Source organism: Stegodyphus dumicola, chromosome X2 (genome assembly GCF_044657685.1).
Source record: "Stegodyphus dumicola isolate Sdum_Otavi_A_Nest chromosome X2, ASM4465768v1".
Lineage (NCBI taxonomy): Eukaryota > Metazoa > Arthropoda > Arachnida > Araneae > Eresidae > Stegodyphus > Stegodyphus dumicola.
In genome coordinates, this window is record NC_140781.1 from 147,440,794 (window position 1) to 147,454,592 (window position 13,799).

A 13,799-nucleotide genomic window follows, 5' to 3' on the forward strand; every position below is an offset into this window, starting at 1 on the left:
ATGTAATGCTGCATAGAAGACATTTTCTTAATGTGGTACTGTTATATAAAATTGAACATTTTTTTTTTTTTTTTTTTTTCTGTTCGTCTTTGCTTTATAGTTTACATGGCTTGTTTTATCTGATTACTTAATATTTAGTTTGTCAACTTACCTGACATTCTGCAGAGGCTAAGTACATTTAAAATTCATCTTACTTTATAATGTTGATTTCAGTTAGAATTTTTTTATTTGAATAAAAAATCTGTTATATTTTTTTTAATTTTTATTTGAACAAAATCTTATTTTGTAAAATGAAATTTAGCCTTTTGTGGAGAGAAATTATTTTATTTTTGAAAATAATATTGTAGGAAAGAAACATTGTGCACAGAAGAAAAAATTCACTCGGACTGGAATATCAAACATGAGCAGTGAGTTCATACTTATTATTTTTTGCTCCAGAAAGACTTTTACCAATAAATTCTCGTACATTATAAGCTTATTTTTTTAACAAATCGATTAAAATTCTCTAAAAAAATTCTTGCAAAATTTGATTAATATGTCATGGTTTATTTGTTTATCCCGCATACATAATTTAAGTTCCAATCATCTGAAGGCTGTGTATTGTAATATTGTATAATTTTTTTATGTAATCGAAGAATACACATTAAACAAATTCAGTATATCTACGTCTTAAATTTATGTAAGTGTTCCGTTGACTAAAAATAGTTCAGGGGTGTTCAGCTTTTGTTTTATGCAGGTCAGTCACATTTTTTTTAAATCCATGCAATAATGTTTGTGTTAAAAAGCAAGTTTTACTACAGAATTTTCGTTAGAGATAAGTGGCCATTATATATATTGTATGTAACACAATTTAAATTAATTCAGAACGTTAACTACCAAGCAAATTTTCATGTGTGCAGCAATACCTTATGAACTGTTATGATAAACATTTGCCAAAAGTTTGAAAACTTTTTATCTTCAGCTCTGTAAAGTAAAAGCCAGTAGTACAAGTTATCTAATAAATTCAGAATGTTCTAGTTACCTTTATTTTATGTTCATTCTGTTGAAAACAGTGGCCATAACAACTTAATTCTGCTTAATTTTCTTCTTTATTCATTTGTAACACTTGGTCCAAGTTTTAATCAGAGTGCATTGAAAAAAAAAAAAAAAAAAGTGTACTGCCATCTCATTGGTTACGTAACATGACTTGTTAAAAAAAATACTGAAATCTGCAGATGGAATTGCATGTCAAACTAAATAAAAAATTACTGCTGTATAACGTGTGCCCAACTGCCGTGTACAGTGACTTTAGAATTCATAGATACGTTTTATCAGGTAAATGTTAAGCTTACATAAGCAAAAGGATTATTTTAAATCTGCTAGTATAGGAGTATGGAAAGTTTTATAATTGTATATATAAATTACAAGGGAAATCATGTGACCTTCCATTGACAACTGCCATGAAACTTTGACATGTGAACAAAATATGCGATGTGTGGCATTTGCAGTTGTCTGCAGCCTTCCAGAATGGCATGTGGATTATGCACTCATGATATTCACATTCACAAACTAGGAACCTAATGTGTCAAAGATAAAAATTCCATTAACAACAGATGTAACCCAATCATTTATTATCTTAAAGTTACACATCATTGATGCAAGCTATTGTGTGGCATGATAAGGGGGTGGGAGAGCAAGCAATGTTACAGGAAGCAGCAGTGCAAGCGGTGTTGATGTGCATGCCGCAAGTAGATAATTATGAAACTAGGTCGATGGTGGCGAACCTATGACCCGCAGGTCAGACACTGACTTACGAATGCATTTTAAACGACCCACAGGTTGATTTTTATGAATTTATTTTTTATCATAAAAAGTGGACAGACAATTGAAAATATTAAAAATATATAAATATAATGTCGAATTAATAGCAGTTTTTTTATCACTCGCTATTCAACACTCAAGCCGCACATATTGTGTCTCCTCCGATGATTGATTACAGGGCACGTGCCAACACTTTTAACCACTTGCGCTATGATTAAACTTCACGATTGCGGTGCCGTGCGCTACAATATAACAAGCGGTAAAGTGTCTCATTTATGCCGCTCCGTGTCTGCGAGTGCAATCCAGAGCTGTAACTCAAGAATTAAACAATCGCATTGTTAGGCGACGTGTACACCATGTTATTTTCATTTTTGTACACGGTTTGAGACAAAAGCATCTCGACGTGTGTGGCACGTCTTTTTAGCGCAATTGGCTATAAAGCCCTGAAAAGTTGTCTGATGTGGCACATCTAACACTCGCATGAATGAAATGCTACAAATGCATAAATTACAACGATAATGGTGGAAAGGTTTTAAGGAAGTAAGATTTAATTATTTTCTGAAATTTTATTCTTGTATAGACTGTTTCTAAACTATTTCAGTAAACTTTTCTCCCAAATTAAAACTGTAATATTTTAGAAAATGTTTCACTGGAGTGGCTTTTGAAACCATGACATTCCTTAGCCAAAAATTAATCAAATATACTAACTTTAAATCAAGGACTATGTTTTCAATATTAGCTAAGTTAATAATTATTACTTGTCTGATAAATTTTTAATGATGTCGATTTTCATTTAAATTTTATTACCAGTTTTAAAACTTTGCAACGTGAATCTATTGAAAATCATAACATGTTGTTTAAAAACCTTTACTCAAAAGTTAGAAACGTGTAACAACATTATACGTGGAACATACTATGATTCTATTCCCAAGCAAATTCAAACTGTATTATATGCCAAAGGCAGTCCTACGCCATTTTAGTAAAGAATTCCGTATAAATCTAGGATGTTTCCTTTATTTTGATAACCACTTGTAACTATGTTTATTAATGCTGAATATTTCATAATGAAAGAAAGAAATGGCCCAATTGTCAAGTTTTCCGTGTTTCCAAAAATTGGTACTCTTTTTACCTCCCTCTGCTTTCAAGTAGCGCAGTCAGTGGTGACCGATTCACTGTATTATATAAATATGTATCAGATGTTGTTTCACTAGTATAATTAAGTGAATCTATGTGTAGTACATATTTATCTAAAATATCTCTAAATGAACTCCCGATGTGGTGCTTTCGGAGAATCAGGAGTTGCTTGTCCTAGAAAATTGTGGGCTGCAGGCAATACCCAAATAGTCTGTGTAAGCCATCCAGGTGTGAGCCGGTTTCACGTGTCGCCTGACTTGGTGACCCACATCCTAGTATTTTAGAAAAAATAATGAAAAAAATTTCACCCACTTCTTAAAAAGTCTCACCATCGCTGAACTATGTAGAAGTTTATGTCACATATAGTGAAGTTTGGAGTGGAACGGAGGAGGCTTTGAAGTGGTGAAGTAAATATGTACTAGATTTTGGATACCGATTCGTCCAGTTCTTTAAATGTGAAAGTAAATCCGTGTATTTGTATTGCCATTTGTATTCTAAATACCTTCTCGTTTCTCATTATAAAACTGCACTGTACCATCTGCCTCGAGCTGTTATAATTTGTCATACATATTCTGTTGCTGTTTGTTGTTATCAAGAAACTGCTACTATTATTTTTTGTTGCTTTGTCAAGCCAAACAAACCCACTGCACCACTTTTGTTGATCTATATAAAGGCAACATCATTTTTTAGGTATTTCCAGATAATTTCCATCGCTAATATTTTTATCACTGCACAAGGATTATAAAGTATTTGACAAACCACACAGCATGCTAATTACTCCAAACTACTTGATGGCAGTTGAAGGGGTAAAGTTATACTAAATGAACAATTGCTGTTGTACAATATTTGTACCATCTGCAAGTACATGCCTTGTTACACAGTGACTTCATAATTCAGAGATTCATGTGGTCTTTTTGAGTATATCTGCAAAAACATTTCTAAATCTAGGTGTTATTTCTGTAAAGGTGTTAATGTAAAGAGAAATTTTCCTCTTCTCTGTTGACAACATATTAATATATTGTTCATGTTTGCATACATCTTTTGAAGTGGTGTATTATTGAATAAGCAGAATTGCAAATAATTGAAGGTATTTTAAATTTAGACTATGCAGGAAATTAATTCGTGTAATGCATTAGTTTTGGAACTTTGAGAAAGGTTCTGAGCACAAAATGGATTTTCATGAATTTAAAAAAATTTCAACTGATTGCCAATTGCTGGGCATTTCATAGGATTCAGATAACAAATTGCATGCAGTCTAGGTATTAGAATTCCAGTGCTGTAGAACTCCAACAATCTGCAATGCAATCAGACATGGTTTTCAGGAAATTCAGTGCAATAAATTAAATGCTTTTTTAATATAAATATACAAATAACTTTCTTAAAGTAAACTATTTATAGCATATATTAATTAAAGAAGCTGATTTGTTTCATTATTGAAAATATTGAACATTTCTGAATATATTTTTTATTGAAGTCATGAATGTGCACACTTTTTGTTTAAAATAATGCATTACTTTTGAGTGTATTCTGTTTTCTTTTAATATTAATTTTGAGTTAATGGAATTAACATTTGTTAAAAATGTATTTATCAGCAGCATTTTCAGACACTGAATTTTAAACTAAATGCATTCATAGCTGGTTTGTTTATGTTCACTGCAAAAAAAAAAAAAAAAAAAAGGCAAACTTGTTTACATCAGCCAGCCAACAGAGGTAGATTCCTAAAAGCAGTTCTTAAATATAGCCTTACATAAATTTATCTGTTATTCAAAAACATGTTAACAATGGTATTGAAAAATTTTCTCTTATTAAGACCAAAATTCCAAGTCTTAAAGCTTCTTGAGCTGTTGGTAGTGTGTTATGCAGCCAAAAACCCTGTGCACATAATAAAATGCAGTAGCAGCATAGAAATTCTGTTTTAAAAAAACTGCTACTAAGGTTTTGTAAACCGCAATTTTTTTACTTTGAGTTTTTCTTTCTTTATGAGCATAAGTTATTTAAAAAAATTATTTTGCAGTTTGATGCACAGTTTTTTATGGTAAATATTTTAAAGCTTTTTATGAAAGAATTCACTTTCCCAGAAAAATTCCCTGTCATTTATCCCCTTTTTTTCTCCAGCAACATGTTTCATGTGTATTGACATTTTTTTAATAAATGTGTTAAAAATAGAATTTTGTATTCATCGGATCCAGATTAAATAATTCTTGTTGTATGATTTCATTATGTTCAATCCAAATTTTGTGTAAAAATTGGAAAGGAAAAAATGTAAACTTTAGTCTGAAAGACATGACCTGCACAACACTTGATCCCAAATTGTGTGGATTAGCAGAGTTTTACTATATATCTAGTTTTTGTTTTTGTAACTGGCAGTGCCTTCCATTTAACTAATAACTAGAAATCTCCCCTATGTATATATCACTTCCACACAATTTGGGATCACACAATCCACACAATTTGGGATCAAGTGTTGTGCAGGTCATGTCTTTCAGACTAAAGTTTACATTTTTTCCTTTCCAATTTTTACACAAAATTTGGATTGAACATAATGAAATCATACAACAAGAATTATTTAATCTGGATCCGATGAATACAAAATTCTATTTTTAACACATTTATTAAAAAAATGTCAATACACATGAAACATGTTGCTGGAGAAAAAAAGGGGATAAATGACAGGGAATTTTTCTGGGAAAGTGAATTCTTTCGTAAAAAGCTTTAAAATATTTACCATAAAAAACTGTGCATCAAACTGCAAAATAATTTTTTTAAATAACTTATGCTCATAAAGAAAGAAAAACTCAAAGTAAAAAAATTGCGGTTTACAAAACCTTAGTAGCAGTTTTTTAAAAACAGAATTTCTATGCTGCTACTGCATTTTATTATGTGCACAGGGTTTTTGGCTGCATAACACACTACCAACAGCTCAAGAAGCTTTAAGACTTGGAATTTTGGTCTTAATAAGAGAAAATTTTTCAATACCATTGTTCTAAGCCTCATTTCAAACAAAGCTATTTTCAAAATAGTTGGGGTTATATATATTCACAAGGGGAATAAATGTGTAATTTAAAACATACTAATTTTTAGTATTCTTCCATGGAAAATTCATGCAAACATCCTGAATCAAAAATGGCAGTGCCTTCCATTTAACTAATAACTAGAAATCTCCCCTATATATATATATATAAAAATATAAAAAATTGTAGAAAGCTCGCCTAAAAGTTACCAAGAGCTGCTGCTCCAAAAGGTTTATATATATATATATAATATATATATATCTATATATATCTATATCACTTCATTCTAAGCACTATTTTCAAAGTAGTTGGGTTATATATATTCATAAGGGGAATAAATGTGTAATTTAAAACATGCTAATTTTTTGTATTCTTCCATGGAAAATTCATACAAACATCCTGAATCAAAAATTGCAACCTGTTTTCTCTGAATTTTATTATATGAAGTTTTTCATTTCTTGAAAAAATTCTTTCTTGAACACAAATGCACATGCTGTTTTCTTTATACAGTGCAAAGTCTTAAATCCGGACTTCGGTGATTCGAGATTAGGTTTTTTTTTTTTCGGATTATAGATCATCAATTTAAATCTGGTAAGATAACATGCAGAAATTATAAAATAAAAAATATGAAACCGTAATTTATGAAATAAAGAGCAATTGTGATCTAAAGGGTATTAAAAGAAAAGCTTCATATTTATTTGTTTACTTTATTAAACATTTCTTTCAACACGCGCATGCGTAAAGCATACATTACGCATAGCCTAAATTAGAAAATTGCAACCAGAAAACTATTTGATGTGTATTCGGGATATTTATAATGACGAGGAAGTTGATTTAAATCATATCAAAGACTGAGTGCATCGAGATGAAATACTACATTTAGTAAGGAATTATAAGTCGAATAAAAAAAATTGATAAAAAGATTTCGGAATGGTTAGAGAAACAAAGGATATGACTTTATCCATTTTTTGCAGCAATTCCACTTTTCGTTTGGTGGACATTGAAACATGCTTTCACTTTGTAGATCCTTTGCAGCTCCAGAATCAGAAACTCTTTATGACATAATCGAAAGTTCAAGCTTACTTTTTATAAAATTGCTCTAACAGTCTGCAAAAAATAATAAGCTGGATCCAATTCGAAGATTAAGGAACAACGCAATCTGCAACATTAACTGAAATAGATAATTTTAGCCTAGCTTATACCGTCCGTTATACATTAAACGTGCATGCATAAACGTATTATGCACATGCGTAAACACACATACAGAAAGTTTGTAGCTTTGAGGTCCGGTTTATAGATCATTCCGGATTAAATGATCTATAAACTTTGTACTGTATTACTGTTTTTCAGTAGGAGTTAAAGAGTGAAACAGAAGATTAATATCTATGTAGATGATTTATTTTTGTTTAACTAGCCATGAACTTAAGATGCACAAAGTGTAAAGCCATCCCAGAGACTGTCATTTTAAAAATCTTTAAAAAGTGTAGTAATAACATTTTTTTTTTACTAGTCGTAAACTGAACATGAAAATTATCTCTATTATTGACACATTTGTAAATGCAGACTTAGAGACAGAAATTGTAAATTATGTGCTTACTTTGCTTTTGGATAAAAACAGCTCCCAATACTAGATCATTCAGCTATCACTGCTGTTAGTCCACATTGTTTTCTTTTCATATCTACCAAAGACAGTTTTGTTTTATGCTTATTGTTTGTAGTGGTATAAAATGTTTTATGCAGAGCCTAGTGAATTACCCCTGCCATACTATAAGTTGAGGTTTGCCATCTAATGCATTACTTAAATCACATTTTTAAAAAGGGTTTTATAATTCTTTCAAAGGTTTTTATTTTATTGTTACTTGAATTTTTCACTCATGTAAACACTTTTGAAATAGCCAGTGAGAGTAATCTGTAATTTAGCTCTTAATTGCATACTTGAAAGTTATTTAACTATGATTAACCTATAAAAGCACTGCTCAAGCTGTTTTAACAGGAATATAGCAGTGAATGACATTTCAGTGGATGTGTTAGCATACTGTCTTTAATGATGGGGACATTAATGATAAAAAATTTCATGGCACGCAATTTCTATAAAACTAAACACGTCGGTATACTTTATATTTATTTGGCTCTCGAAGGTTTTTAAAATGTCAAAACTTCAGGCCAAAAAATTAAAAATTTGCTAAACTAATTCTATATTTTAAGATTAATGCTAAATAAATGCATAAAAACTAGACTAAGGCACCCTCTGCTACTGTCATGTGTTATTTGATGGGTAGAATCTAGTCATCTGGATTCTAGGTGCCAAGCATATGTTGCAGTCAGCATTTAATTACAAATAAATGTTATTAAGAGTAAACGTTTTAACTATTTAAGAAATTTAGTTTTTTTGATAGATGCATAAGAGTATAAATGGCATGTTTGAGGTGTTAGGCTAGAATCTGAAAGATCAACTTGCACGCTTTTTGGGAGAGGAAATGAAGAGAGAATATTATATTTTATCCAGAAAGAACTTTTTAAATGGTTGGTAAAATTTTTCTGGTGTGAATGATGGCCTGGTAGACTTTCAATTTTTAATTTTTGTTTTAGCTTAATTTTTTTAGGATGATTTCAAGTCATCCAAAAACATGTATTTTTTATCTCTTACGAGGATCATACACAAGTAATTGACACAATGACTCTCGCAATGAAACTGTTACACAATTTGATAGGGAAAACAAGTGAAATAGACACTAGGGGGGTCATTAGCTACTCAGAACGTATACATGCGCTGACTGCTGTCAAACAGTATTTTTAGTGTTGGAGCAGTCGCAAAAGCATAGTTTACTTTAAGATACAATAACACGCCAAACAAATATTAATTTAGAAGTCAAACAAAAAAAATCAGCATTATTGAAAACTCTGAAAATTTGAAAATATAACGCAAATTTTTGGTGTTTGACTTCTAAATTAACCCTCTGGCTGATCATCCTGCGATTTCCACGGGCAACTCAAATGTAGCAAAATTTACTCATCCCGCTATTTCCGCTGGCATATGTTTTTCTTCCTTTATTTGGATCCCGTTTTTTCCCCATTTAACCATTGAAATAAATTATATACAGTATTAGGCATTTAGTTTGTTTTGGCCAACAGATATCGTTAGTTGTCCACTAAATTGTGGCATTTGAAGGCACGTGGTATTAGCGCTCAAACTTCAATTTTTGCTGCTTTTTTCTTACAAAAATGGCTGCTAGAAAACATTCAGCGATTATCTTGAATATTTAATTAAATTATTGAATTATTTATTAGATTTATTGAATCTGTGAAGTTGGACTTTGCCTTGAACTCTGTTTTGAACTCTATCATGCTAAACTGCATTTCTAAAGTATTTTTCTCTCAGCACTATATATTTTCTTAAATTTGATACATTTTACTTTTTTATATTATGCAATAAATAGAAATTGACTGTAATGCGACTGAAATTTATTTAAGAAAAGATTTTTTTTTTTTGGTGATAGCATCTGAAGTTTGTTTTTCTGGCAACTTAGTTTCTCATGATAAAAATCTATATAAAAAATATTTTCTAGAAAGAACAATTCTCCAATATATGTAGATTTAAAATATGGGAAAAAAAATTGGGAGCGATTTTGGTCCTCAAATTGAGCACGGGTTAATACTTTGCTTAAATAAACGCCGGGTCTAATGTAAAAATAAAACTAATCTCTGTTTCATGACTTTAAATAAAATAAACTAGGCTGTAATAGTGGCCTTTACATTAAAAACTACAAAAGAGAAAAGAAAACCAGCGCGAACTCCCTCGTATTCACGATATCCATGTTCTGCACATCGGCCACCCCGCTCATACTACATCATCGGTAACCACATTAGTTTATTGCCAATTGACCTCTGAACTAATTTGCATGAGGAAAACAAACAGAACATTAAGTAAGCAGCGACCCTCTTTTCCTTAATTTACAAAGAATTAACAAAATTTACACTGCGATTCTATAATATGGACACAATACTTATTGTTCTTAATTACTGTAAACAGTTAAACAGAACTTTTTTCAAGTCCATAGCAGTTACAGCTTTCATAAATAAGTCCACATTATTTAATTTGGTGAGGAGAAATTAGAGATCAAACGCCCCATCATTCACTAGTCTTCTAATAAAGTGATGATGTACGTCAGTGTGTTTAGTCAAACTGTTTTGTATTGGTGATCTAGAAAAATCAATAGCAGATTTGTTATTGCAAAATAGTTTACATTCTTTAAAATTGAACTTCAAAATTTCATCTTGTAAGACGTTTTTCGTCCACATCAATTTCTTTTCTGTATACTCTGTCTCCATGGTGGATAAACTTGCACATTTTTGTTTAAACGTTTTCCAAATTACCGATACTTCATTCAAATGCAGTATGAATCCACCCATGGACACACGGTCATCCCTGTTACTTGCATAATCAGCATCTGAATAACAATATACATTTAAATGTTTAATCCTCGATACATTTAATTTGTATGATTTAGTATTATTGAGATAACCAAGCAATTTCAACAATGCTTCCCAACGCCTAATTCCAGGATTCTCTTGAAGCTGCGATAAGATATTTACTGCATACGCAGTATTAGGCCTTCTCCTATTAGCTACAACAACTGAACATTCTGATAGATTTCGAAAAGGTAATTTTCGTATTTCAGCAATTTCAGCATGTATACTTCTAGGCAGGTCCAAAGAAATTTTTTTTTTAAATAAACTGAAATTAAATACTTTTGCTACTCACAAATTATACTAATAAAATATCATTAGTATTTATGTAAAGCAAACATCCTTATATTAACAGCTAACATGATAGTGATACATTATTACTATACCGTTAAAGGAAAAAAGATTAATTAAATTTCCTTAACTTAAAAGAAGAGCATATGCAAGGGAGTGAGTGCCTTGCACCTCAAGAATGAGTTTCTTAAAAGTATTCTTTTTTTCAAGTTGGCTGAACTTTTCTGGTTGTTCCATAAATTATATTTTTGAAAGTGCCATATTTTTCTGGTCTCAATGAAAATTATTTCTCTTTTTTTGGAATTCTTTTTCCTGAGTTCTTGTGTACTTCATGCACATTTCTGGTCTTAGTGTATCATTCTAACAGAAATACAGGTATTTGAGCTGCAAAAGATGAACTGCTTGTAATTTTAACTTTCATTAGGTTATTTTTGAATAATCAGTTAATACATCTAAATATGAGATTTTTGTTGTTTTATATCAGTGATCATGGTGCAGCTTTTGAATAAAATATTACATTTAGAATTGATGACTCAGTTTGATACTTATGGAAAGCATAATCTCTTCTCGACTTTTCATTGTCAATATAAAAGTTTATACACTGCATTAATATTTGCAGCATTTAGTCATTGACTAAAATGATCTCAGTGTTTTTCATGCAATACAATTTTTTGAGAAGGCTAAATTATTTTTTATTCAGAAAAAATTTCATTTTGAGCTAATTACACCCATGTCAATAAATTAAGGATAATTCGGAGTCACACTGAAATCGAACTCTTAAAATAAATATATCACCTGTAAAATCACTGCACACATCTTCAAGAATCATATGCAAATTTCAGGAAGTAAGCAGATGACACCGATGGTACGCCACAATGACGAGAGTTTAAGAGAGTGATATATAAGGAATACAGGCAAAGAAGTAAAATTGTTCGCAGGCGCTTTATAAGCATTTCAGTGCAATAACCGAATAGTTATGACACAAAGGACTCATTTGGATGATTTTTTATGTGGTAGAATTATCGGCCGTCTGGAATGTGGGCGTACCCAACTGGAAGTATCAGACGAACTTGGAATTGCCCAGAGTGTCATCTCCGGGCTTTGGCAACGATTCCAAGATGATGGTAATGTGAGTAGACGTTACAGCACAGGCCGCCCCACTGTTACAACGCCGAATGAGGACCGGTATTTGGCAGTTACTGCCAAAAGAAACAGGCGGACCACAGCCTCAGACCTGTCTCGTCAGCTCTCTTCAGCTCCTATTACGACAATTTCAAGGCAGACCGTGTACAGACGCTTAAGGCAGATTAGACTATATGCTCGTAGACCTGTCAGATGCGTTCCACTTTCTGCAACTCACTGTCGCCTGCGGTTAGCCTGGAGTAGAGAGCATGCATTGTGGACACCGCAACAGTGGGCTTGTATGATGTTTTCCGACGAGTCCAGGTTTAGCTTGCAGTATTATGCACGCCGGACTTTCATATGGAGAGCTCCAGGTACCCGTTACCACGAAGAAAAGATGATTGAATGACACCGTTACGGTGGTGCAGGAGTGCTCGTTTGGGGTGGAATTATTCTGGGTTCCAGAACTGACCTGCATGTTCAAATTGGAACCATGACAAGCCAAATCTATCGGGACGTCATTCTGGAACAACATGTACGTTTGTTTCGGGGCGCCATGGGCGCACAATTTGTGTTTATGGATGACAACGCCCGTCCTCGCCGTGCAAACATCGTAAGCGAATGTCTTCAATCGGAGGATATCACCCGTGTGGACTGGCCAGCATTCTCACCGGACTTGAATCCAGTAGAGCACGTGTAGGACATGCTTGGCCGACGAGTTGCAGCCCGTCAACCTCCTTCTACATACATGTCTACCGGAACTTCAGAGAGCATTGCTTTTTGAGTGGTGTAATATACTCCAAGATCAGATCGATAATTTGATACTCAGCATGCCTAGGCGTTGTACGGACTGTATTGCATCGTCTGGGAGACATACAGTGTATTAACAATCATACCAACCATGTAATATTGTGTGTGTGTTTTTTTTTTTTTTTTTTTTTGTAATTTGCTCCAGGGAAAAAAAATCGCTAATTTTTTTAATAATATCAAACATGTAGCATCTTTTCTTGCTCTTTACTTTTTGTTTAATAAATAAGCTTTACAGATAAGTCAAATTTGTTTTGCTTCTAACTCTTCCTTTGCCTGATTTTGCATTATCCTTTTATGCATTATGGATCCCATACTACTATGGAAAACTAGTAGTGTTATGGTAGTAAAAAACTACTAGTGTAGATACTTATTGAAAACTAGCAGTGTCATTTGCACAGGTATTTGAAAATTAAAATTTTAAGGTTCACTATGAGGGAGTAAAATATTCCAAATGAATTATTAAATTTTAGCTATTTTGTTTGGTAAAATGAATAATGTTCAGAGTAGAAAATTATAAAATGAAAACCTTAAATAATTATTGTTAAGTGGTGAATTCATTTAAGTAAATGTATGTGAAATAAGTTCGATGGTGACAGAGCTTTTCAAATTCCTTTTAAGGGTAAAAACATGAGATTATGACACATTCCTTTTTTTTTTTTTTTTTTTTGTAAGGAGCTCAAAATATGGAAAATCATTTTATTTAATATTGGATAATTGTCCGACCTTAAAGACTTAAAGCCCGACCTCTTTCAGAGTACTAAAAATGTATTCAAATCGCCCAAATTTTTGATTTGGTCATTTAGATATATTTGCAAAAAATTGTGAACATTTATCATTTTAGTAATTAAAATTTCAAATGTTATTAGTTTTACCTATTCAATTTTGTAACATTTCCCCTGTTCCATTTATTTGCCTTAAATTATTTCACATGAAAAATTCCTGACTGCTTTCTCATCTAAAAAGTTAATAGTTTTGTTATTGCCTGCCCTTTTTTGTTAGTATAGTTGTACTGTATTTTCTTGTCTGAACAGCTAAGACATTTTTCTTAACAACTGAATTATCTGTTAAGTTGGGAATAAAGACATTAAAGCTTTTGTTTCTATTTTTGTTCCAAGAAAATGATTTTCTGTGTTAGTAACAGTGTGTAACTTCTTAATTTTGATG

The 13,799-nt window shown here is 31.9% G+C and overlaps 1 protein-coding gene across 15 annotated transcripts in view; it reads left to right on the plus strand.

The window, feature by feature from the left end:
- Positions 1-13,799, plus strand: part of LOC118182554 (E3 ubiquitin-protein ligase TRIP12-like) — a 400,228-nt gene that overhangs the window by 228,803 nt on the left and 157,626 nt on the right. For 14 of the 15 annotated variants that reach the window (XM_085809626.1, XM_085809623.1, XM_085809627.1 and 11 more), the window contains one exon: positions 348-407. The exons of the other annotated variant lie outside the window; for it this stretch is intronic. In XM_085809626.1, coding sequence (XP_085665752.1) covers positions 348-407 — 60 coding nt within the window. The remainder of the gene's footprint in view (positions 1-347; positions 408-13,799) is intronic. 15 annotated transcript variants of the gene reach the window in all.